Source organism: Muntiacus reevesi, chromosome 7 (genome assembly GCF_963930625.1).
Source record: "Muntiacus reevesi chromosome 7, mMunRee1.1, whole genome shotgun sequence".
NCBI lineage: Eukaryota > Metazoa > Chordata > Mammalia > Artiodactyla > Cervidae > Muntiacus > Muntiacus reevesi.
The window spans coordinates 81,694,348-81,718,669 of record NC_089255.1 but is presented as its reverse complement, the minus strand read 5'-3'; the positions used below and the strand labels follow the sequence as shown (position 1 = coordinate 81,718,669).

The 24,322-nt window shown below is 41.9% G+C and overlaps 2 protein-coding genes across 4 annotated transcripts in view; both read right to left on the bottom strand.

Annotated features, from left to right (window-relative positions):
• Positions 1-235: 235 nt before the first annotated feature.
• On the bottom strand, positions 236-4,420 carry LOC136171498 (peroxisomal succinyl-coenzyme A thioesterase-like). The gene is made up of 3 exons (XM_065940136.1): positions 2,914-4,420; positions 1,852-2,054; positions 236-1,068 (listed from the first exon to the last, which is right to left on the bottom strand). The coding sequence occupies exons 1-3, from the start codon at positions 3,368-3,370 to the stop codon at positions 478-480; spliced, it is 1,251 nt and encodes a 416-aa protein (XP_065796208.1). The 5' UTR covers positions 3,371-4,420; the 3' UTR covers positions 236-477.
• A 5,745-nt stretch (positions 4,421-10,165) lies between these two features.
• The window catches only part of LOC136171495 (acyl-coenzyme A thioesterase 1-like), a 61,014-nt gene continuing 46,857 nt past the window's right edge, over positions 10,166-24,322 (bottom strand). Inside the window, exons 2-3 of one of the 3 annotated variants that reach the window (XM_065940132.1) lie at positions 14,749-14,951; positions 10,166-13,288 (exon numbers count right to left, since the gene is read on the bottom strand). In XM_065940132.1, coding sequence (XP_065796204.1) covers positions 12,683-13,288; positions 14,749-14,951 — 809 coding nt within the window. In that variant the 3' untranslated portion in view covers positions 10,166-12,682. The remainder of the gene's footprint in view (positions 13,289-14,748; positions 14,952-24,322) is intronic. The other 2 variants (XM_065940133.1, XM_065940131.1) reach the window with 2 other exon arrangements.

Below are 24,322 nucleotides of genomic sequence, written 5' to 3'. Positions count from 1 at the left end.
CTCCCAGGGGATTCTTCTTTAATCTCCATGAGAAAAAGGTCAGTCTGGCTATCCTATCAACACCTCTGTGTATATTTTAGCCAATGAAAATTCTGTCAGTAGTAGTTGAACCAGTAGCAAATGCTGAATGGTCATTCTCTCCCAATGATGGAAAAAGTAACCCAGTATTTGTTCAGCTTTAAATTTCACCTATGTCTCCAAGTGTTATGTAAAAACACCTAGACGAAAACACAAATTTTAATAGTGGGGATACTTTTTACTATTTTGTATTGTATACTTTTAATCCAATCTTCTACAAGATGTATGTGTTACATTAGAAAAATTCATAATGAAATAAAACTTCAAAAAGTTTCCTACATCATTAATAACAACGACATGAATTTAATGTTACCCAGGGGACAAATGATTCACATAAGATTATTAAACGCTAAAATCCAACCTTGAATGTCTCTCTCCTGTCAGTAGCAGAGCAGTTCATTACAATTTGGGGGAAGGTCCAAGATGTTTGGTGAAGAAGGTTAGAATTTGCTTCCAAGCATCTACCTGGGCCTTAGAATGGGCCCTGGGCTCCCCACCCCACATTACAGGTTTGTCCAATAATTTGTGCAAAGAAGCTGGGCACATGGGGAAATAAGGAGGCTCAATGTAGTGCCCAGCCCCAGGATAAGAGATGATCTGGGGTTTTTCCTTTCCATGGGCCTGTAACCGTTCCGAGGCTATCTGGGCACAAAACTCACTCCTCCAGTTATGGTCATCCTGACCAACAATGAAGAGGATGGGCCCCTGAGCCTTCTCTATTGGAATCATGCAGGGGTTCTCGCACCCCCTTACAATATCATTCCTTATATCCACAATGTCTAGGAGGCCTGAGAAAGCTACCTTCACTCGCCTCAGGTCATGGCCCAACGGTGGAATGCTATTCTCTTTGTAGTACATAGCTTTGTTTCCAATGAACCCAGATCCATTGATGGACACTGTGGCTGATACATTCTTCAAAAATGAGGCCATGGAGAGACAAATATCAGCCCCTAAGGAAATGCCCAGAAGGCCAATGCCTGGGCCTTTTATCTGCAAGAAAAGAAGAGACAAAAGTAAAAAACCTACCTCAGAGAAAAACATTTTTCTAAATGCAACTAGAGATGCTGCTAGCTTTGACTTGTGAACTGCTCACAAGACACTCAACCTCAGCTGACAGAGGAGATTCTTTCCCTGTAAAGACTATCTTCCTGGACACGTGGCAAACAAATCTTAAAAACTCACTGGCAAATTTGGGAACTGGTTGCAAACTTCCAGAGAGTCATGCACTGGAGAATGCTGAGTCATGGAGCCTGTTGAGTTCAGAGCCTCATTCAGGTGGAATTATAGCATCAATGTTCTTGGGTATCTAACTTGTGAAACGAAAGTCTGTCCCAAGAAGTGAATCATTATCAGACCACATCTAAATATATTCTGAAAAATGGTTAACTTTATAGAAACAAAGTAAGACTTCAGAGTCCAATTAAGTAGTTCTTAGGTTCTGAAATGGGTGAACAAGTTTCGATCAAGTCTGAAAACATATTCTGCTATCAGAAATATAAAGATTAAAAAGCATGCAAAGCTAAAAAATTAGAAACTCCACTTGAAGAAATTTTAATATTACTACATAATTCCCTGAAATAAAATCTCACATGAATTTTACAATGAAGTCAGCAATTTTAATCCATCTGACAGAGAAAGTGGAGTACCTAAAACCAAGGAAGAAATGTCTGTGAAAGAAGAGTAGAACAGCATCAATGCACTTGGCACAGGTGAGTGCAAAGTGACACCCTCTCTGCAGGTTCTAGAGAGAATGATAAAGGACATTAGGAGAACCTGGGTGTGTTGAAGCATGTAGCACAGGGCTTCTTCAAAGTAGTCCAGGTCTATGGTATCGAATTTCTTGGGGAGATCTTCAAAGCTACAATAAGCTAGAGCCAATGTGGCAAAGCCATGGCCAGCCAGAAGGCTGGCCCGATATTCCAACAGGCCTCCTCCAACACCGAAGATGTCAATGATCCCTGGGAAAGGTCCAGATCCTAAAGAGGCAATATTATAAAGAGAATGTATTATATAATTTATTGAAGAATTTGTTTTCCTTTTAGAAATCTTTCTAAAGTATTTAGTGGGTGCCTGTGAATCAGAGGAAAGAAAAGAGCCCCCTGAGTCATTATTGAATAAGGGACACAAATTCCAAATTATCTCCAAGGTATACTTGGAGAATCTTTAGTTGTAAAGGAGGGTAATAAAGTCTAATGACTATACTATGGAAAGAGGATTTTAGACAGTTTATTCGCAGTGTTCTTTTATAGGACTGGGCACAGAATTGAGAATCAAAACGAAGCTTTCAAAAGCAAATCAAAACTCTTGGTGATACCTTTGGTTCAAATGTCTGCTTAGAGGAAAGAAAGAGATCCTGCGAGGCTTTAGGTGAGGAAGGCAGTGAAGTCTGAAAAGTGATCTGTGGTAGAGAGGAGCATGAAAAAGTGGGTAAGGGGCCCAGTGTACGCAGGGCATTAGAGGAGCGTGACGTGGCACTAGCTTCCTCGGCTGTCATCATATTGTGGAAGGCCATCATACTGTGTTGGAGCTGAAGGTTATAGAAATCTGTAGTTATTAATAGCAAAGTGAACCTACGGACCCCATCCAGTCGTTTTTTTTTTTTTTTTTTTTCAATCTGCATACTAACAGTATCCACCTCATTGGGATACAGAGGTTAAATGAGATAATGCAAGCAAACGGTAGAGCAGAGTGCCTCCATTGTGGCTGTGAGGTCACTGATTTAGTCAACATCCTCTTCTCTGACCCTGATCCCAAGCCACCCTTCCTAGGAAGCGGTATCACAAACCAAGACGGCCTGGAGAACACGCTCGCCAGGCCCCAGCACCCCAGGCTCACCTGGCGGCAGGAAGAGCGTGGCGCGCACCCGGCCCGCGCGCACCGGCTCGCGCCGCACCCCGGGCGCCAGGAAGTCGCGCTCGTGCACCGCCCGGCCCAGAAGTCGCTGGGTCTCGGGCTCGTGACCGTCGAACACCTCCAGCTCCACGGCGAAGGGCGTCTGCACATCCCGCTTCAGAAATCGCCAAAAAGGCTTCTCGGGCTCCAGAGCCCAGAAGAGCCCCATGGGCTCGAGCCCCGCGAAGCTGCCGCCCAGCGCGGGCGCGCGCTGCAGGTCCAGCAGGCCGGCGGCGTCGGCGCAGTAGCGCGCGTGGGCCCTGAAGAGCGCGCCCCTCTCGTCGCGCAGAGACGCGCGCAGCGTCACCGGCTGCCCCGGCGCCAGGCCGCGGACAGCGATGCGCACCGGCTCGTCCCAGCGGCAGCGGCCCGCCGGCTCCAGCGTCACGGTCGCCACCATCCCGGGCCCAGAGCCGCAGTCTGGACCCTGAGCGTGAAAGCGCGGGCGGCTACTTGAGTTTTTGCCTCAGGCCGGGTGGACGGCGCACGGAAGTCCGAGGGTGTCAGGCGTCGCCTGGAGCCGAGAGAGATCTGTAGCTGAGCCGCCTCTGGAGGCGTCCTTTTAGGCCTCGGACCCCTGCTCGTCGGAGGTAAAGGCACCGGGTCTTTCTTCTGGCTCAGGGCGGGGCGCACCGGGATGTTCTGCTGTCTATAGGGTGGCGCGGAACCCGCCCCCCCGACGCTTTTCTGCCTCAATCCTTCGCTTGTTGGAGTGAAGCCAGTTGGGTACGGATTCGTGGTGAAACCGGAGCTGAATGCCTTTAGGCAAAATTTCAAGAATTCTAGCTTCTCCCAACTTTTTTTTCCTAAAACTTTTAATGAGTTATACACATACACGCACACACACAAAAAAACCCTGCATAAATCCTACGTGTATATTTCAGCGTATTTCGTAACCCGAACGTACTTTGGCAACCAAGCTCAAAGGTCTAGAAACATCATTGCCAGCACCCCAGTAGCACTTTCCCTTGCCCAAGGTTTTGAGTCCAACGAAACGGGTTAGTTTTTCCCAACTCTGCATTTTATGGTGATGAATCCTCCAGTGTGCCGTTTTTATTGTCTGCTTTCGCTGAGCATTACATTTGTGAGATTCATTGCTATTTTTGAATGTAGTTGTAGATTGTTCTTTATCTCCGCCAAATAGTATTTTATTTTGTGATCATAAAAGTAGTGGTCAAATATTACTGACTATAGGCTTTTAGTAGTTTCCAGTTGGGACTCCTAGGTATAGTGCTCTGAATACTCAAGACTATATCTTTTGATTGACATATATGTGCCTTTCAGTGGAGTGAATACCTGGGAGTTGAATTGCTGTATCATAGGTGTCAGGAATCATTTAACAGTAAGATTCCTGTGTGTTGTTTCCTATCTCTCTTGAGCCCTCTGTTCCTTATCAGTCCCTGTCAGGGGTGAGAGGAGCAGGCAAGCCTCTCGCAGGACAGAGATCAAAGAGATGGGATGCTTGCATAGGATTTCCTTCATTAGCTTTTCCATACGGTGAAAAGTAACTATTTACGACCCTCTTTTCATATGGATCGCCTCTTGGCCGTATGACCTCTATTGCTCCTTGCTTCCTTGATAAACTTGTAAAGTCTGGTCTGTTGATCTTTATCTAAAGAAGCTACTGGTATGTATACTCTTACAGAATTCAGTAAAGCACCTTTGCTCCATCAGAGCTTGGTTCCCCATGTCTTTCTCTCTCTCTCTCTCTCTGGCTGATTCCCTGGAGCGCGAAAGCCAGCTGTGTAACCCAGGGAATATGAGCCTCTTTCCTTCTTTCACTCTCTCGTCGGCTCCGGACCACCAGGTTCCGGTCCAATAAAGGACCAACAATAGGGAATGAGAATGTTCGGTCTTTGTAGATACTTAATGTCAGCCTTTTGAACGTGATCTAGGAGCAATGTAGGTATAATGTTTAAGGATACCCAGCATTTTGCATATAGTGTAGTAATAGCTACTCTTTAGCCATGTCCCATCTATTTTACATACACAATTTAACAAGTCCATAAAACACTGGGAGTATTTTTCAAATATTGGAAAGGAGAAACATGAGGCTTGGAAAATGTAAAACTGCTAAGGATTAGCCTTTAATGTGTAGAAGGCAATGGCAACCCACTCCAGTGTTCTTGCCTGGAGAATCCCAGGGACGGGGGAGCCTGGTGGGCTGCCGCCTATGGGGCCGCATAGAGTCGGACACGACTGAAGCGACTTAGCAGCAGCAGCAGACTCTAATAACTGTCAGAGCCTTGACCAGCTCCAATGTGGAACTCAACAGTGAGCCGCAGCATTGCAGTGAAAGGTAGTTAAAGTTCTAGCTCTGGCTTCATCACTGACTAGTTCCGTAGGCTCAAATAAGTTTATATCTTTTGGGGTTTTAAGAGTTCTTGTGTATAGCATGATGAAACTCTGCTATAAGGGGATCCAAGGTGACAGTGTGTGTGAAACTCTTAGAAGAATACTAGGAAGCAAAATTCATGCTTGATATTGTAATAGAGATTGAGCCTACATGGGTGTTTTTTCTCGTGGTCTCCAGATATTTGCTATAGGTTTGCATACTGCTTTTCAAATTTTCCAAAGCATACATAAGCAAGGACTTCCCCAGTGGCTCAGCTGGTAAAGAATCTGCCTGCATTGCAGGAGACCCCGATTGAATTTCTGGGTCAGGAAGTAACCCTGGAAAAGGGATAGACTACTCACTCCAGTATTCTTCAGCTTCCCTGGTGGCTCAGACGTAAAGAATCCGCCAGCAATGCAGGAGACATGGGTTAGATCTCTGGTTTGGGTAGTTTCTCTGGAGGAGGGCATGGCAACCCACTCCAGTATTTTGCCTGGAGAATCCCCATGGACAGAGAAGCCTGGCAGGCTACTGTCCATGGGGTCACAAAGAGTTGGACATGAGTGAGTGACTAAGCACATACATAAGCAATAATGACAAATCTACAGTGGTAAATGATCAGAGTCTCTTTGTCCTTTTCCCACTTTCTCCCAAAGACTAATGCATCTGTCTAGATTTTGATTAATGTTTAAAGTAGGTAAATATATGGGAGTGTAAACACATTATTGGTACTATTCTTTTTTAGTTCTTTGCTTTCTAAAATTAAAAATGTTACATATTTTTGTATTATTTTCTCTCTTCAACCACTTTTGTTTCATGTAAATTTTAATTTTTAAAATATTAATAGGCATTATTTTTAATATATTTGATATATTTATTTTTCCTTCAGTTTTATTTTCTACTTGTATGGCATGCCTTTTCCATCTCCTCACTTCCAGTCTGTGTGTCTCTTTAGATCTGAGGTGAACCTCTTGTAGGCAACCTCTAGACGGGTCTTGTTTTTTAACCCATTCAGCCACTCTGTGTCTTCTGATTGAAGCATTTAATCTGTCTGCATTTAAAGTAATTGTTGAGGGAATTCCCTGGTGGTGCTCTGGTTAGGATTTGGTGCTTTTTTACTGCTGTGGCTTTTCTTTTACTGCTGTGGTTTACTGCTTTGCTTAGTCACTCAGTCGTGTCCAGCTCTTTGCAACCCCATAGATTGTAGCCCACCAGGCTCCTCTGCCCATGGAATTTCCCAGAAAGAATACTGGAGTGTGTGGCCATTCCTTTCTCCAGGGCATCTTCACAACCCAGGGGTCAAACCCACATCTACCTGGGTCTCCTGCATTTCGGGTGGATTCTTTACTGTCTGAGCTACCAGGTAAGCCACTTCTGCTGAAAAGTCAGCTGGCAGTTAAAAAAAATAATTTTTATATCTCTATTTTTGTCTGCTCCGGATCTTCTCTTGCTGCTTGTGTGGGCTTTTTCAGTTGCAGTGTGCAGGCTTCTTATTGTGGTGGCTTCTCTTGTTGGGCAGCACAGGTTCTAGGGAACATAGGCTTCAGTAGTTGTGGCTCAGGGGCTTAATTGCCCCTCGGCATGTGACATCTTCCTGAACCAAGGATCAAAGCCATGTCCCCTGCATTGGTAGGTGGATTCTTTACCACTGGACCACCAGGGAAGTTCCTCAGCTGAAATTTTTATGGGAATTCTTATGTATGTTTCTAGTTGCTTTTCTCTTGCTTCTCTTTATATATTCTGGGTCCAAGTCTCTAACATATATGTGATTTGGAAATATTTCTTACCATTGTGTGAGATGTCTTTTCAAGTTTTTAATGGTATTGTCAGGGGAGTGTGTAATTTCCTCGGTTCTGTCTTGTCACAACAAAAATTTGAAGTGACGGACGTTAAAGACCTTGGATAAAACATGTCTCAGCTCTTGGACAGGCCGTGTCACAGCTCTCAGCTCTCAGACAGATCAGTGTTACAGCTCAGTTTTATTTAGAAAATAAAAGGAAAATATATCCTCAAGGCGTGAGGGCATGCTGACCCAAAAGACTCGAAGAGAAGAGAGAGAGAGTGTGTGTGCGCGCAGGAGAGAGACCCCCAGCCCTTTGGCTCCTCTTTTTATATGTTTTTTCCTCCCCCTGGGCCTACAGTTTGTAAACTGGGCTAGCCAGGAGTGCTGTTTGTTCTACCTGAGGTCCCCACTCCAATCCTCGGACCTTCCTTTGTTTTATTTTCATGGGCTTTTCCCTTCCTTGTCTTTTAGCCACCGCCATTCTGGACTCCTTTTTCCTATTCTAACTAGCTAACAGTATCCTTTGGTGCATAAAGGTTTTCAAATTTGATGTCCAGTTCATTTATTTTTTCTGTTTTTGCTTATGCTTTGATGTCAAACCATTATCTAATCCAAAGTTACAAAGATTTGCTTCTGTATCTTCTTCAAAGAATTCTATAATTTGAGCTCTTACATTTACAGCTTTAATCAATTTTGAGTTCATTCTTGTGTTTGCTATGAGGTAGGATTGAAATTAATTCTTTTCATATGGATATTCTATTGTGTCAACACAATTTGTTGAAAAGACCATTCTTTCTCCCTTGAATTTTCTTGTCAAAAATCAATTGACTGTAAGTGTGGTAAATGTCAGGATTTATTTCTGGAATCTCATTTCTATTCCATTGATTTTTTTGTCTATTCTTATGTATGTACCACATTATTTTACTTAGTGTTGCTTTCTAGCAAGTTTTAAAATTGGTCATTGTGAGTTTTCCAGTTTTATTATTCTTTGTCAAAATTATGGGTTTCTTGAGTTTCCATGGAAATTTTAAGATCAACTTACCAATTTCTGCAAAGAAACTTGCTGGAATTTTGATGGAGGTTAGATTGAATCTGTAGATCAATTTGCAGTATGTTAGTTTGCCAGGGTTGCTCAGCTGTGTCTGACTCTTTGCAACCCCATGGTCTCTAACCCACCAGGATCCTCTGTTCATGGGACTTTATCAGCAAGAATACTGGAGTGGGTTGCTACGCCCTCCTCCCAGGAGATCTTCCTGAACCACTATTGAACTGGAGTCTCCTGCATCTCCTGCACTGACAAGCGGGTTCTTTACCATTGAGCCACTGGGAAGCCTTATAGTGGCCAAGAGTAAAAGTCAGGCTCTTGTTTGTTAGTATTAATTCTTCAGTACACCGTTGGGAATTTTTAATGGCTTTCTATTCATTTCTGTATAGAGCCTTTTAATCTGAAGCCAAAAGTTGTCTACACAATACTCAGCCTCATCTTGTGTGAGCACATGCTTCCTGAGAGCATGATGACTTTATACTCTGCTTGTGTTTTCTCTTATCCTGAGCTTTTAAATCTAAGTAAACTTAGTGCTTGGTGAAGCCTATTCTGTTTTGTATATTTGTTAATTCAAAACCAAGACCATTGCTGCTACTGGAATAGATTGTGGTTTACAATCTTCTGTGCCTTAATTTTTTTCTCATACATATCCTACCTCTTATTTCTGGAAGTTGTGAGAGATTTCTTAAGTCTTCTTATGAATCCTAATTTGACTACTAGCCATGTCTATTTTGTTTTTGAGCTCATCAGCTGAATTGTGTATCTCAGCAATCATTTCCACTTCCTAAAATGCCTTGTGTATCTTAGGAAAAACCTACTGTTCTCCTCCTGTGTCTCTTTTCTGTGTGACTCCTTTACTACTCAGAACACTGCACTTCTGACACTTCTGGTCACCATATGTGTAGTGTAAATCTTTGAGACAACCATCTGATGTCCTAGAATTTAATTCAGTTCTAACACTGTCTACCTGGAGATGGTGTCAGTTCCCTGAGGTTAAAGTCTCAGTCCCACAAAACTGCTCTCACCCCACCCCAGCTGCCAATTGCAAGTCGTAGCCCCCCAGGTTACCCACAATCTCTGTGTCATTAGGCTATAAATCCGAGGTGTCTACAACCCCTTCCTCAGGTTCTACTGATTTGCCAGAGTAGCTTGCCAAACTCAGGGAAACCCTTACATCAACTACCTTATTGAAGAATATGATAAAGGATACAGAGGAACAGCCAGATGAAGAGTTCCTTTGGGCGAGGTCTGGGAGAGTCCCAGTGTAGGAGCTTTTGTCCCTGTGGAGCTGAGGTATGTCTCCCTACCAGTGTGGATGTGTTCTCCAAACTGAAAGCTCTCCAAACCCTGCACTATTGGGATTTTTGTGGAGGCTTCCTCACATATGCTTAGTTGCTATGTCGTGTCCAACTCTTTGCAACCCCATGGACTGTGGCTTGCCAGGCTCCTCTGTCCATGGAGATTTTCCAGGCAAGAATACTAGACTGGGTTGCCATGCCCTTCTCCAGGGAATCTTCCCAAACCAGGGATCTAACCCAGGTCTCCCATATTGCGAGCAGATTATTTATTGTCTGAGCCACCTTGGAAGCCCAAGAATACTGGAGTGGGTAGCCTACCCCTTCTCCAGGAGCACTTCTCGACCTAGGAATCAAACCAGGATCTCCTGCATTGCAGGAGGATTCTTTACTAGCTGAGCTACCAGGGAGGCCCTTTCCTCTCATAGGCATGCTCAATTATTAACTCAGTTTCTGGCCCCTTATCTCTCTGGAAAATTGGGAGAGACAGCTGAAAATTCCAAACTTCTGATCATGGGTTGGTCTTTCTGGTTACTAGTGCCCACGCAGTCCCCATCCAAGAGCCCACCTAGAGTCACCTCAATAGAACAAAAGATGCTGCTAGTGCTGCTATCACTTAGGTATTTACACGAGTTTTAGGAACTCTGTGCTGGAAGTTGGGAGAAAGGTACAGGCAGATACATATTTCTTATCATTTCCACCTTCCATCATCAACTCACCTTGCAAAACTTAACACATACATATATTCACACACATAGACATAATTTAAATGGCAGATAACAAGATGATGTAATGTGGTCAACATATATGAGAATTACTTACTTCTGTAATACATAATCAAATGGTGCTGTAGGTCATGAAGGAATAGGAGAACATTCTGAAGGAATGGGAAATGTAGTTTAAAAGGAATACAGATATTTTCCCAATAAAAGGGGGAGATATTCAACTTTACTAACAGCAACAACAACAAAAGTACAGTAATATGAGATTATCTTTTCAAACCATAAAACTTATAAAATTATAAAGGATTAGACACAAAGGTATACATACACACATATTGCACCAATGTTGGTAACATGGCTGTTTCATCCAGTGTCCTTGATGGCGCAGCTGGTCATTTCTGGTATGCATAGTAATTTCCTTTCAAAGAATTTCTCTTAAAGAAACAATCAGTGACACACAAAGACTTATATATGTGTATGTCCCTTCATCTCAGAACAGACTTTATAAAGAAAAACTATCAACAATGTCGAGGGCTAACAACAGAGGATTGATTAAATGAAGGGTGGTAGCACCAATCAGTAGAATACACATCACTGTTTTTAAAAAGTCATGTGTTTGAAGAATATAATAATAACATGGTAAAATAATCACCATATGATATTAAAGTAAAAAGGATGTACACTTGAGTAAAAACTCAATACACACAACAAAAAGCCTAGAGGAAAATGGAACTATTCTGACATGTTAAGTGCGTTAGTTTCTAGTGAATGGATTATATGCAGTTCCTTTTCTGCTGAATAGATTTCTCTATTTTCCAAGTTTTCTATGACTTTTTATTACTTTAGATTTAGAAAAAGAGAGATCCTCTCTGCTAAGACCCATATCAAAGGCCACTATCTGAATTCTTTTCTAATCTTCACATCATAGTATATCACATCTCCCTCCAGAACATAAGCCTATGGCTTATGTTATGTTATGTCTCTAGTCCCCTTTTGTTAGATTCTCCTACTAACAAGAATTTAAAGAGGAAGTCATCTTTGTGTCTTTTGAAACATGTGGTTTGCAGTTTCACTTGGTCATTTATTGGTCCCAAAATTTCTGTTGCTTCTGCCTTTTATCCCTCACGATCAGCCCCAGAATCTCTAGAGAAGCCTGACTCTCCAGCTTGATTAATGGGAGATTCCTTCAACTGTCATGGAACATGCTATTTACAGAAAGTGGTGGAAAGAGAAATATGGAAAGAGGAAGGGAGGAAAGCAAGTCACATACACATTGTTAATAATCAAGGGAAGGGGGTGTAGGCATTTAAAGTTGCCTGTCAGCTCCTGCAAAACCATACTACTAGGTAAAGGCCAGGATTTAAACATGGTTCCAGAACTATACTTTTAACATTAGTGCCCTGAAACCACCCCTACCTTCACACTTCAAGTCCAGGAAATTCACTGAAAACTTAGGGAAAAGAAAGAAAAACCACTTTCCCTGTGGCTGGGGCTGTTACCCTACAGAGAGCATGGATGAGCTTAACAAAGAGAGAAGAAATTGAATGTGGGGAGACTGAGCCCCAGCTCTACAGGTACCATGCAAAGAATTTCTCTGAGTCTTGGTTTCATCTGTAAAATGGAAATGACACCTGCCTCAGAGTGGAATACAGGAAAAATCTGAGTAAGCAAAAGGAGCACTGTTTTTGAGTTTCAAGAGAAAACATCTGTCAGAAGATGCTTTACTGAAAAAGAAAGTTGAGAAACTAAAACACCATGATCATAAATTAAAGTATCTTTTATTTTAAACATATTCAGCTTTAGAAGAGTTTAGTTAGTTTAATGTGTATTTATTTCAAGTAATACAAAACTAAATCATTCATTTGCATGCTAATCAATATTAAAGTCACTTAAGAAATTCATCTAAATGATGTTACACCAGCTTTCAAAACAACTAAACCACAAAGTCCATATGTGAAAATGAAAAAGGTAATTAAAATACATCGGCACTGGGAGACTCCTTCCTCATTCAAGAAGATTGAAGAACTAAAAACATATTTGCTTTGAAAATTTTTAGTAGTTTTCATCTAAGTAGTTATCTAACTAGTATACTAATTTACAGCTATGGTGTTCACTTCCATTCTTAAATTAGAAACTCAAATCTGATAACATTTTTGATATTTTGTATTCTTTTTTTCCACAATAGGTAATCATTTATTTATTAATTAAAAACAAAATAAATTATAATACTAAATAATTCAAATAATTATGGAGCACTAATTGTGTACTAGGTACTGTTAACTGTATTTCACCGTTTCTTTTCAGAGTTAAAGCCTTGTCAATTATGTTTTTTTGGCCATTTGTTTCATTTTCTGTAGAATCACTCTCCGCTCAAACAACGGAAAAAGTATGTAATTTATAAAAATCTAAAAAGCTTCTTGGTAACTTCACTTTCACACTGAAGAGGAAAACTCTAATTATTGAACAGAAGAAACCTACACCGGTATATACTAACTGTGGCAGCTGTTCCTAGCTGTTCTATCCTTCCCTTGATCACAGCTTGGCTGGAATCGTCCCCTTTTTCCCACCCAGGTGTTTATGGAAGAAAGTCTGGAGCTGCTGCCAAGCATCTACCTGGGCCCTGGCATGAGCCCTGGGCTCCCCCCCCCAGATGACAGGAGTGCCCACTAAGGTGTGCAGGGAAGCCGGGCACAGGGGGAAGTAGGGAGGTTCAATGTAGTGTCCCGTCCCTGGGTAACAGATGACCTGGGGTTTTGCCTTCCCATGGGCCTGCAAGCGTTTAGAAGCCTCATTAGCATAGAATTCACTCTTCCAGTTGTGGTCATCCTGACCCACAAGAAACAGGAAGGGGCACTCAGCCCTTTCCACAGGAATGAAGCTCTTCTGGTCAGGTCCTTCCAAAGGGCTGTTCAGGACTTCCACAATGTCTACAAAGCCATCTTTAGTTATCTTGATTCGATTTTGGTTCAAACCCACAGGCGGCAGAATCTCACCTTTGTAGTGTAAGGTTCCCCAGACACTGACCACAGAACCGTTGATTATGACAGCCGCAGTGATGCCCTTCAGGAAGGAAGCCATGGAGAGGCAGAGCTCGCCTCCTTTTGAAATCCCAAGAAGCCCAACTCCTGGACCCTTCACCTGAGAAAAGGTCAAAGGGAAAAGGAGAATGAGTCCATGAACAGCGCAGTGTGGCCAGTAGTGCCTGGACTTGAGAGTCGGGGAACTGAGCCTGAATCTGGGCTCTCCCAGTTATCAAGGTTTGCAGCCTTGGGATACTGGCCTATCCTTCCTCTGTACTTGCTTTCCACAATTTCTCCATCACCATTCCTGGTGCCTTCAATAACCAAGTGGATGACAACGAAATACTTTGGCCTTGAAGTTCCTTTGACCACCAAACCTCCAGTGGTCTTTTCCTCTCCCCCTGTCCATGGGACTCTCCAGGCAAGAATACTGGAGTGGGTTGCCATGTCCTCCTCCAGGGGATCTTCCCGACCTAGGAACTGAGCCCCCGTCTCACATCTCCTGCATTGGCAGGCAGGTTCTTTACCAAAAGCACCACCTGGGAAGCCCTATTAAGGGCTTGACCTCAAATCCACTCTGTCCTAGTTTGTACTCCTTTTCACAGCAAAACTTGTGGGAAATTTTGTCTGTAGTTGTTCACTTTCTTGTCTTAATTCTCTGCTCAATCCCCTCCAGTGTAGTTTGAGTTTGCCCTATTCCAGAAAGATTGTTCTCGTCAATTACCAAATTCTTCTGCTGTAAATGGCCTTTTGATTGACCTATCAACAGCAATTTTTTTGGACCATGGTTTCTACAATAGCACTCTTGACTGATTTCAACTATTTATTCCTTATAAATACTAGGAATGGGATATTATAGTGATCCCAATTTTTGAGAATATGATACATAAGCCCCAAGGTCCAGGAGCTAGTAAGTGGCAAAATCAAGCCTCAAATTTAACTTTTTTCTATCAAATACACTATTATACTGGTTCTACTACACCCCATCACCTTCTCTAGGAGCACCAAGGCTTTCATCTACCTTGAGCTCTGATTGACTTATAAAATAAACAATCCTATTAATCCTCTAATATCCTGAGCAAGGTATATGTTCTAATCCTCTGATATACTGAACCCTCAAACATTTCCTACTACCCAGGTCCTTTACTAGTACCCAGGTACTATACTAGGTGATTTGTTAAAAGTGAGTACTCTGCTCTCAGATGGTCACATGGAGGAGAGGATTGTAAAACACAAACCTTTAAACTGGAGACAGCCTTCTGGAGAGAGTGATCACTTCCCCTTCCCCTCTTACTTCCTGGGTCAAACCGAGGGTTCTCAATGTGTTGAGCTCTTAATGAAATTTGATAAAATACTGGAATTTAAAGTTCCATAATTTCAACTAGGACACTTTTACCAGCAGGAAATCTAACAATAACATCTAATTGCATGGAAACTGTCTGGGAGAAGTGACTATGAAAGGTAGAGTATGTTGGGGGCAGAGAGTGACTGTCATGAATTTGTTAAGTTCTGTGAAAACCAAGAGCATTTTAGAGAAGGAGAACTGATATGTAGAACATGAAACTAGAGAAGTTCAACCTGAGGGTGATTAAGCAGGTAGTTCACAGCTTCTTCAAAGTACTCCAGGTGGACATGCCGTAGGCTTTTGGGGAGGTCTTCATAGTTATAATAAGCCAGCGCCATTACAGCAAAACCCTTCCCAGCCAGCAGACTAGCTCGATATTCCAGAAGACCACCTCCAGCTGCAGAAATGTCCACAATCCCAGGAAAGGGCACAGGTTCTTGGGAAGAAAAAACATAGAGTTAAACTATACTTGAAACTCTTTGCTGTGGTGTCAAAAGCCATTTTTGCCCTTTGGTGATGTCACAGTTTTCTATTGATGATCAGAAATGCTAAACAACTCTAGTCGTCAAAGGTCCAGACTGTGGCATAGTTTAAACCCACATTCCCCTCTACACCCAGGGCCTCAAAGCCCCACAGATTTTTGCAAAGAATATGAACTGCTTTTGTGAGCACCACTCCACATCAATTATAGGAAGAATTTTCAATTACAAATCACAACAAAAGAATCAACAGGAAAGAATCATCAATCACAGGCCCCTACAACAACAAAAAGGATGTACATTGCATCCCTTCCAAGAATTGACTACCCCAGGAACCTAAACTGTCACTTTCCTCTAATAGACTTCTATTGGAAGCAACCCCTCCCACCTTCCTCCTTCTTCTCTATAAAGTAACATTCCTTTCTTTGATTTGTTGAACTTGCCTATGGTTTTTGTCATGGCTTGCTTGTCCTGAATTTCACTTCTCTGGTGTTCTCGAATTAACCCATTTTTGTTGGTGAAACAACTGTTTTAAGGTCAACATAACTGGGTGCTTGGAAGTGGGATCCTAAGAGGTCTCCCCCAAACTCCCAGGTTGGTGAGGACACAGGTGCTAGTCCCCACAGAGTCCATGTGCTCACTGCCTTCTAGCTAAGCCTGGAGTTTGAGGGTAAGTCTGTCCTGGATTTCAAGCTCCACTGTCTGCATTTTGAGTTCTCCAATCTTTATTTGCTATCTATTTAAAGGCTTTGTCCTTTCTGAGAGTATTCCTTTGGTCTTTGGTCTGATTTCTTTGGGTACTGGGATGTGCCTGTTGGAACTTTGCTGTTTAGGAATTTTTCTTTTTGCTCTAGAGAAAAATCTTTTAAGAAATGGGATCCCTGTCATCCAAATGCTTTGACAATGCCCCCCTCCTTTCTGGGACCCCGGCTGGTTTTATGTTTAAAAACTTTGGTCCCTCCTCATGTGCATTTCTAATTAAATGGACTGAACAGTATTTGAGAACACCAATCAACATTATGAGGAACATTTGAACTCCCCAAACTTACTTTTCTTAAAACTGAATTAAACATCTATTTAATTGGCATTCTGAGGCTTCCAGTCATTACTGACAATCTAGAATTACTTCTCTGCAAATTACAATTTCAAAATTAACTGAGGTAAATGAACAACTAAGGGAGTCAAAAGGCTTCTGAGGCCTCTCTTTCCCTCTCCCTTCCTTTGACTTCAGACACGTGACAGCCACTTACTGCCTGCCTGCCTCTTGCTGCACTGCCTCCATCTCCTCTATACCCTCAGTTTCCCCAGTCTAATGCTCTCACTGAATTTCTCTTTTTCTTGGCACTTCTCTCCACTCCCGCCTCCTCTGAACCTAGCAGAACCTGCCTCTCTAAAATTATGTCTTCCGAGCACCCAGATAAACCCTATATTTCTTATGTTCCCTAGACTAAGGCTGAACTGGGAGTCATAGTTGAAGAGTTTCCTAAAGTAACCGAGAACCCTCACAGGTTTGCTGAAGAGTCTAATGCAGTTCATTCAAACTTCCCAACCTGGTTGCTTAGATTTTTATCAGTTAGTCCACCTGCTTGTTGGTGAGGGTCAACCCAAACATGTGATTAAGGTCGTCTGATGGGAACAGCCCAAACAGAATTTAGAAAAACCCCAAACAAAATTTAGAAAAACCCCTAACTTTTGGCCAAATGCTAGAATATTTTCTGGAAACCTCTACTGAGCAGTTACTGTAGCTTTTCTTAAAACTACTGATTGAAACAAAATTCAGACTTGCACACAAAAACATGATGAACCTGTTTATGACAATTAGAATTGTTCTCAGAATGTGTGCAAAGCAAACAAATTCTCATTTGTTTGCAACACAAGTTCTCGTTTTCCTTCAGGTGGTGAATCCACTCAGGTAACCTTTAACTCTGCTTATTTAAATTATATGCAGAGTACATCATGAGAAACGCTGAGCTGGAAGAAGCACAGCTGGAATCAAGATTGCCAGGAGAAATATCAATAACCTCAGCTATGCAGATGACACCACCCTTATGGCAGAGAGTGAGGAGGAACTAAAAAGCCTCTTGATGAAAGTGAAAGAGGAGAGTGAAAAAGTTGGCTTAAAGCTCACATCCAGAAAACTAAGATCATGGTATCTGGTCCCATCACTTCATGGGAAATAGATGGGGAAACAGTGGAAACAGTGGCTGACTTTATTTTTGGGGGCTCCAAAATCACTGCAGATGGTGATTGCAGCCATGAAATTAAAAGACGCTTACCCCTTGGAAGGAAAGTTATGACCAACCTGGACAGCATATTAAAAAGCAGAGATATTACATTGCCAACAAAGGTCCATCTAGTCAAGGCTGTGGTTTTTCCAGTGGTCATGTATGGATGTGAGAGTTGGACTGTGAAGAAAGCTGAGTGCCGAAAAATTGATGCATTTGAGCTGTGGTGTTGGAGAAGACTCTTGAGAGTTCCTTGGACTGCAAGGAGATCCAACCAGTCCATCCTAAAGGAGATCAGTCCTGGGTGTTCATTAGAAGGCTGATGCTGAAGCTGAAACTCCAATACTTTGGCCACCTGATGCTAAGAGTTGACTCATTGGGAAAGACCCTGATGCTGGGAGGGATTGGGGGCAGGAGGAGAAGGGGACAACAGAGGATGAGATGGCTGGATGGCATCACTGACTCAATGGACATGAGTTTGAGTAAACTCTGGGAGTTGGTGATGGACAGGGAGGCCTAGCGTGCTGCGATTCATGGGGTCGCAAAGAGTCGGACATGACTGAGCTACTGAACTGAACTGAACTGAACCTTTAACTCTGTTTATTTATGTGCTGAACCAGGATGTTCCTCTTTATTTGAAATAAGCAGGGTGGAATGAGAAACTGTGTCCCCTCCAGATTTAATTTGGCACATCAGTTCACTTGCAAAGTAGATGAGTCAACTGATAAGAAAGACCACTAGATTTCTTAATTTTCAACTCTGGCAAATGAAGGTCCCTAAATAGAGCCCCAAACCTTCCAGTTCCTCCTATTGTTGGGAAGACACAGGACACTAAAGAATTTTAGCACTCAGGGTGCCTTCAGCCTTCTAGCCAGCCTTTCCAGTGTCCTGCTAATTTCGATTGATGGGGTTTCAAGGAACTACAGGGACTCTCCCCAATCATCCATCTTGATCCACCTGGGGAAACATTTCTCCAGATTAAGGATGAGGCTCTTTCTATCCTTAATGACACCAGAGCTACACTCCTAGTACTCAACCCCACTTCTGTAAAGCAGCCCCGCCTTTGGAATTCTAAAATATTTCAATTAGTTGGACTCTCTAATGAATTTCAAGAAGTTCCTGTCTCTGAACCTATTTCCTTTTGTTTCCTTGACAGAATGCACCCTTTTCTCCTGAGTTCCTCTGCCCCTATGCATTTATTAGACTGAGACTTAGAGAAAAATATCATGCTGGAATTTCTCTCTCCCCACACAGAGATAATTCTGGAATCTGACAGTAGCAATCAGAACAGCCAATCAAGTGAATTAAGTGACCCTTTGACATCTTTGTTGATTCCACTATTGACTCCATTTCTGATGGCTTTCCTGGTGGCTCTGACGGTAAAGAATCTGCCTGCAATGCAGTAGACCCGGTTTTGACCCCTGGGTTGGGAAGATCCCCTAGAGAAGGGAATGGCAACCCACTCCAGTATTCTTGCCTGAAGAATTCCATGGACAGAGGAGCCTGGTCAGCTATAGTCCATGAAGTCACAAAGAGTTGGACATGACTGAGCATCTAATATTTTCATTTTGACATATTTTATTAACTCCATTTTTGATGGCACTGTAGCTGAATCTGGAGGACACTGATAATTGTCCCTATTTGATAGCTACCATCATCCTCTTTACAGGCAAAATCTTCAGCTGATATTAGAGGAATCCACAATGAAACTTCTGTCAACATTCAAACAGATGTTGAATGTTGAATTCAAACAATATCTAAGCTTCTCCCTAAATCAATCAGTATCCTAGAAATAAAGAATTCCTGCAAGGCATCAAACCCATGATAGAGGATTAAAATTCTCAGGGCCTTATTATCCCCTGTACTAGTCCCTGGAACACTGCTATTTAGATTGTGTGCGCTCAGTTGCTTCTGACTCTTTGCAACCTCATGGACTGCAGCCCGTCAGACTCCTCTGTCCATGGGATTTCCCAGGCAAGAATACTGGATTGGGTTGCCATCTCCTTCTCCAGGAGATCTTCCAGACCCAGGGATCGACCTCAGGTCTTCTGCATTGGCAGGCGGGTTCTTTACCACTGTGCCACCTGAGAAGCCCATTTAGGCTATGAGAAAACCCAATACATGGGGCAAGAAGTTTGTCCAAGAGTTATGAGCAAAAAAACACAGTTATCCTTTGTCACCTTGTTCCTAAGCCCCATACACTACTGATATCTAGTCCCAATGAAAGCAACTTTTTCACTGTAACTGATTTATAGTGCATTCTTTAGTATTTTAATTGATGAGGCGAGTGAATGCATGTTTGCTTTCACGTAGGAAAAAAAGGCAATTCACCTGGACAGCAATGTCCCAGGCTTTCACAGACAGTTCCTCTTACTTTTTACAAGTCTTGAAAGCTGATTTGGGTGATATAAACTTTTCTCCAGGCTTTACTTTGTCACAGTACATGAATGATTTGCTTCTCTGCTCTCTATAAAACTCTTCATGGCAAGAGAGCATTCATCTGTTAAAACTTTCAGCCTTCAAAGGACAGAAAGTCTCTAAAGAAAAACTGCAGTTTCCTCTAAAGCAAGTTGGATATTTAGGTCACCTCATTATGCAAACAGATTCCTTTTGGTTCTAGGTAGATCTGGGTCATCCTGTACATTTGGAAATCTACAATTAAGTGCCAATTATGAGGTTTTCCTGGGCTAGCTGCCCACTGTCAAAACTGGATTCCAAATACTTCTCTTATGGCCCAGTCCCTACATACTTTACTTTAAAAAAAGTCAACAATCTGGTCTTACCAGAAATTCAAAAATTCCCACTACTTACCTCTGTGCACACATTAAACCGTTAGTCTACTGACAAAATGATAGCATTCACAAGCAGATATTGGTGGGGAAATATAAGGTCACAAAAAGTGCCTACACCTCACTTGTCCAACCTGCTCAAGCTAGAATCCAGGAAAACCTGTTTGCACAACTCTTGGCCACTGAATTGTCTGATGGAACATGGGAGTCTTGCAAATGGATTTCATTCAGCTTCCTCTGTCTCACAAAACTAAATATGCTTTAGTCATGGTTTGTATTTTTCTCACTAGAGTGAAACTTTCCTCTGTAGACAGGTCATTGCTTCCTCTATAGCTAAAATTCTGTTCAGTTCACTCGTTCAATCATGTCCGACTCTTTGCGACCCCACGGACTGCAGCACACCAGGCTTCCCTACCTATCACCAACTCCCAGAGCTTGCTCAAACTCATGTCCATTGAGTCAGTGATGCCATCCAACCGTCTCATCCTCTGTCGTCCCTTCTCCTCCTGCCTTCAATCTTTCCCAGCATCAGGGTCTTTTCTAATGAGTCAGTTCTTCCCATCAGGTGGCCAAAGTATTGGAGTTTCAGCTTTAGCATCAGTCCTTCTAATGATATTCAGGACTGGTTTCCTTTAGAATTGACTGGTTTGATCTCCTTGCAGTCCAAGGGACTCTCAAGACTCTTCTCCAACACCACAGTTCAAAGGCATCAATTCTTCAGTCCTCAGCTTTCTTTATATTCCAACTCTCACATCCATACATGACTACTGGAAAAACCATAGCTTTGACTAGACGGACCTTTGTCAGAAAATTCCTAAAATTCTGTTAGTAAAAGATTATCCCTTCCTTTAAAAAAAAAAAAAAAAAGATTATCCCTTCCTGAGGAAGCCCTCTTGAACTGCCTAGAGATCAGGGAACCTGTTTAACTGGTCAAGTACTTCAATAAGTCTGTGCTATTTGACTGGTTTCACGACACTTTCTCTGTGCTTATTCTCAATCCTCAGGGTAAATCAAACAAACTAAGGGCACTTTAAGACTCAATTGGCAAAATTTGTAAAACCCTCCAAATACCTTGGCCAAAAGCATTGCTGTTGATCCTTCTAAATCTCAGTTCCACCCCCTTTGGAACTCAAAGTCTCACCCTTTGAGAAAGTCACAAGACATCCAGTATACCTGACCCCTGCATCTTTTGATTCACAGCTGATAAAAAGAAGTATACATCATAGTATAAAGGCCTAGTTGCTTCCATTAAAAATAGCCATGTTTTAATTGAGCAGCCTTGTCACAGAACCCTCCCAGTAGATGAAGACCTTAAGTATCATCTCTTGTATCTTAGAGATTTCATCTACTGAAAAGATACCTCCAAAAAGTCTCGTTTAATTTCACTGGAAAGGCCACTTTCAGGTACTGCTAACCAACCCTTGTGCTGCCAAACTCCAGGGAATAGTCTCTTCATTTCACATGACACATCTCTAAAGAGCACCAAACCCCGACTGAACCTTACACCAGAGGATGACTTGAAAGCAAAGCAAAGACTTCCCAGAACTGAAGCAGATAACATCTGACCAGACATCTTTGCCAAAATGTCAGGGACAAGACTATTAGAAAGTTCAAGATTCACATGTCTTTTTTCATCTGGACTGATAACTGACTGGATTCTTATCCGAATTCAGGATAACTGAACTTGTAACCTTACATACCATGCTACTTACTGATAACATATTTGTTTCCAAAGAGTTCTTTTGAGATTACACTACTGCTTTTAAAATATCTTTGAATTGCTGTCTTCATGAAGAGTTCATTAGCTATTGCTTTGTGTTTATGCCTGCAGTATATCTTCCCATATGCACTGGGTTAAATTTTCGATTTTGTGTGCTCTTATTATATTCACTATTCTATTTTGCTCTCCTGGCTGTTTTAAATGGGGACATCCAGGAGACATCCATGATTCTGGGTTCACTTCCATAGGGAGAACTTTACCCCTCGAAATCAGAATAAGTGCCTGGGGCTTCCCTAATAGCTCAGTGGTAAAGAACCCACTTGCGAATCAATGCAGGAGACCCGGTTGTGATCCCTGGGTTGGGAAGATTCCCCTGAAGAAGGAAATAGCAACCAACTCCAATATTCTTGCCTGAGAAATCCCATAAACAGAGAGGCCTAGCGGACTACAGTTCATGGGGTCGCAAAAGAGTCAGACCTGACTTAGCGACTGAACAAAGACAAGTATTTGTTCAGTTGGCTGCCTTCAACTGAAGGTTTGGAATTGTCCTGTTATTTTTGATTCTGTACTTGTTGCCTGCTAGACCTTTGTAAAAAACAATGTACCCCAAGTGGTGTACCCTATTGCTTAGGGTCTTGATAAATATGGACTACAGATGCAAAGTGTTGGAAAGTTCTTCCTCCTACCCCTCTTGCTACTCAAATGTGACCTCAGTAAGTTTCTAATCTGTGCGGTTTCTCTCTAACAAGGGACATGACAGCTAGGAAAGGTTCTTCCAGACACTGAAGGACAAAAGACCACTGACTCTTGATCAGTGGTGTTTTTGGAGAAAAATCTTAATTAAAAGGGAGAAATGTGAAAATTAATAAAGGGAAACCTCACCGAAATGGAGTCTGGAGGACAGAACTGGGGAACTGCCACGCAGTACCACTCCACATCAATTGTAGGAATAACTGTCCCTTACAGATCACAACAGAAGGATCATCAACAGGAAAGAATCATCAATTACAGGCCCCAACAGAAAAAGATGTACATTGCCTCCCCTCCAAGAAATTGACTACCCCAGCAATTCAGCAATGAAAAATTGTCGACACCCCAAACTCTTTTCTTTGATGAATTTTTGTTCAAAACAACATCTCCCGACTTCCTTCTTTTTCTCTGTAAAATAGCATTCCTCTCCTTGTTCTGTTGGACTTACCTACAGTTATTGCCATAGCATGCTTCTTCCAAATTACAATTCTCTGTTATTCCCAAGTTAACCCAGTTTTTGCTAGTCAAGTAACTAACTTTTATTTTTAAGGGGAACAGTGAGGATGCAAAATGAAACAATCACCCTAGAAAACAGCTGACCAAGTTCTTAAAAATTTAAACGTACATTAAGGTTATGACCCAGTAATCTGACTTCCAGGTATTTACCCCCCAAAATGAAAGTTTGTGTTCACACAGAAATATGGATTCAAGTGTTTGCAGTGACTTTATTCACAATCTCCAAAGACTCAAAACTCAAATGTCCTCCACCTGGCTAATGAATTAACAAACTGTGGCACATCCATATAATGGAAACTTGTAAGATACAAGAAGGAACTAGCAAATGCATGGAGCAACACAAATGAACCTCAAGTGTGTTATGCTAGACTCAAAAAGTTACCTACTGTGTGTGCTTCTAGTTATTTCACATTTTCATTATTTACATAAAAGTTTGTACATAATGTGCAATTTTTAAGGAATAATTATAAAGTAGTTTACATCCAGAACTTTAATAATTCAGTTCTAACCATCAAAGCCCTGTGAGTTCCTATTTATCTTCCCTCACTTTCCACTATTCTAAATTTATCAGTCTCTTGATTTTTTTACAGTCTTACCATTTGGAAGCATATTTTAAATGGCATTTTGTTTGGTTTGCCCTATTTAAAAATGTTATCTGAATGTAATGCTACTGGATTTGTTCTTCGGGAACTCGATGTTTCACTCAACACTGTTTTTGAGGTTCATCCTGTTGGTTCCTGTGACTTTAGTTCATTCACTTTTGTGCTGTAAATATACCTCAATTTATGCATCAGTTTTATTATTGATGGACATTTGGGCTGTTTCTGTTGAATTTGCTCTTAGAAACATAAATCCCTACTGGTGTACCAGGAGTAGAATGACATAGTCAACTTACTAAGCAAAAGCAATTTTTTTCCAGAGTAGATGAATAACTGTATTTCTCTTACCAGTATATGGAAGTTCCTTTTCCTCCATATACTGGTCAAACACTGGTAATGGTAGACTTCTAAATTATGAGGGTGTGAAATATAGTGTGTAGTTCTGAGGTTAGGAGACAGAGGGTCTCTGGATTGGACACCTGGTGTTTGTCAAGTAGAGTAAAATTCGAGCTTTGTTCTCACCAGACACTCCACAGACAAAGCAAGTGGCAAAAACTGAGCTCTACTAAAGCAAAGAGATAAGATGCCCACACTTGAGGTCAAGGAAGACTTCCCTGTCTGCACATGCACAGGAAGGCTTATTAGGGGTGAAAAAGGGAGGGGTCCCCATAATAAGTGTGGACATGCACCCACAGTCCTCTGCAGTGGGATCCATTAGAAAAAAGTTGC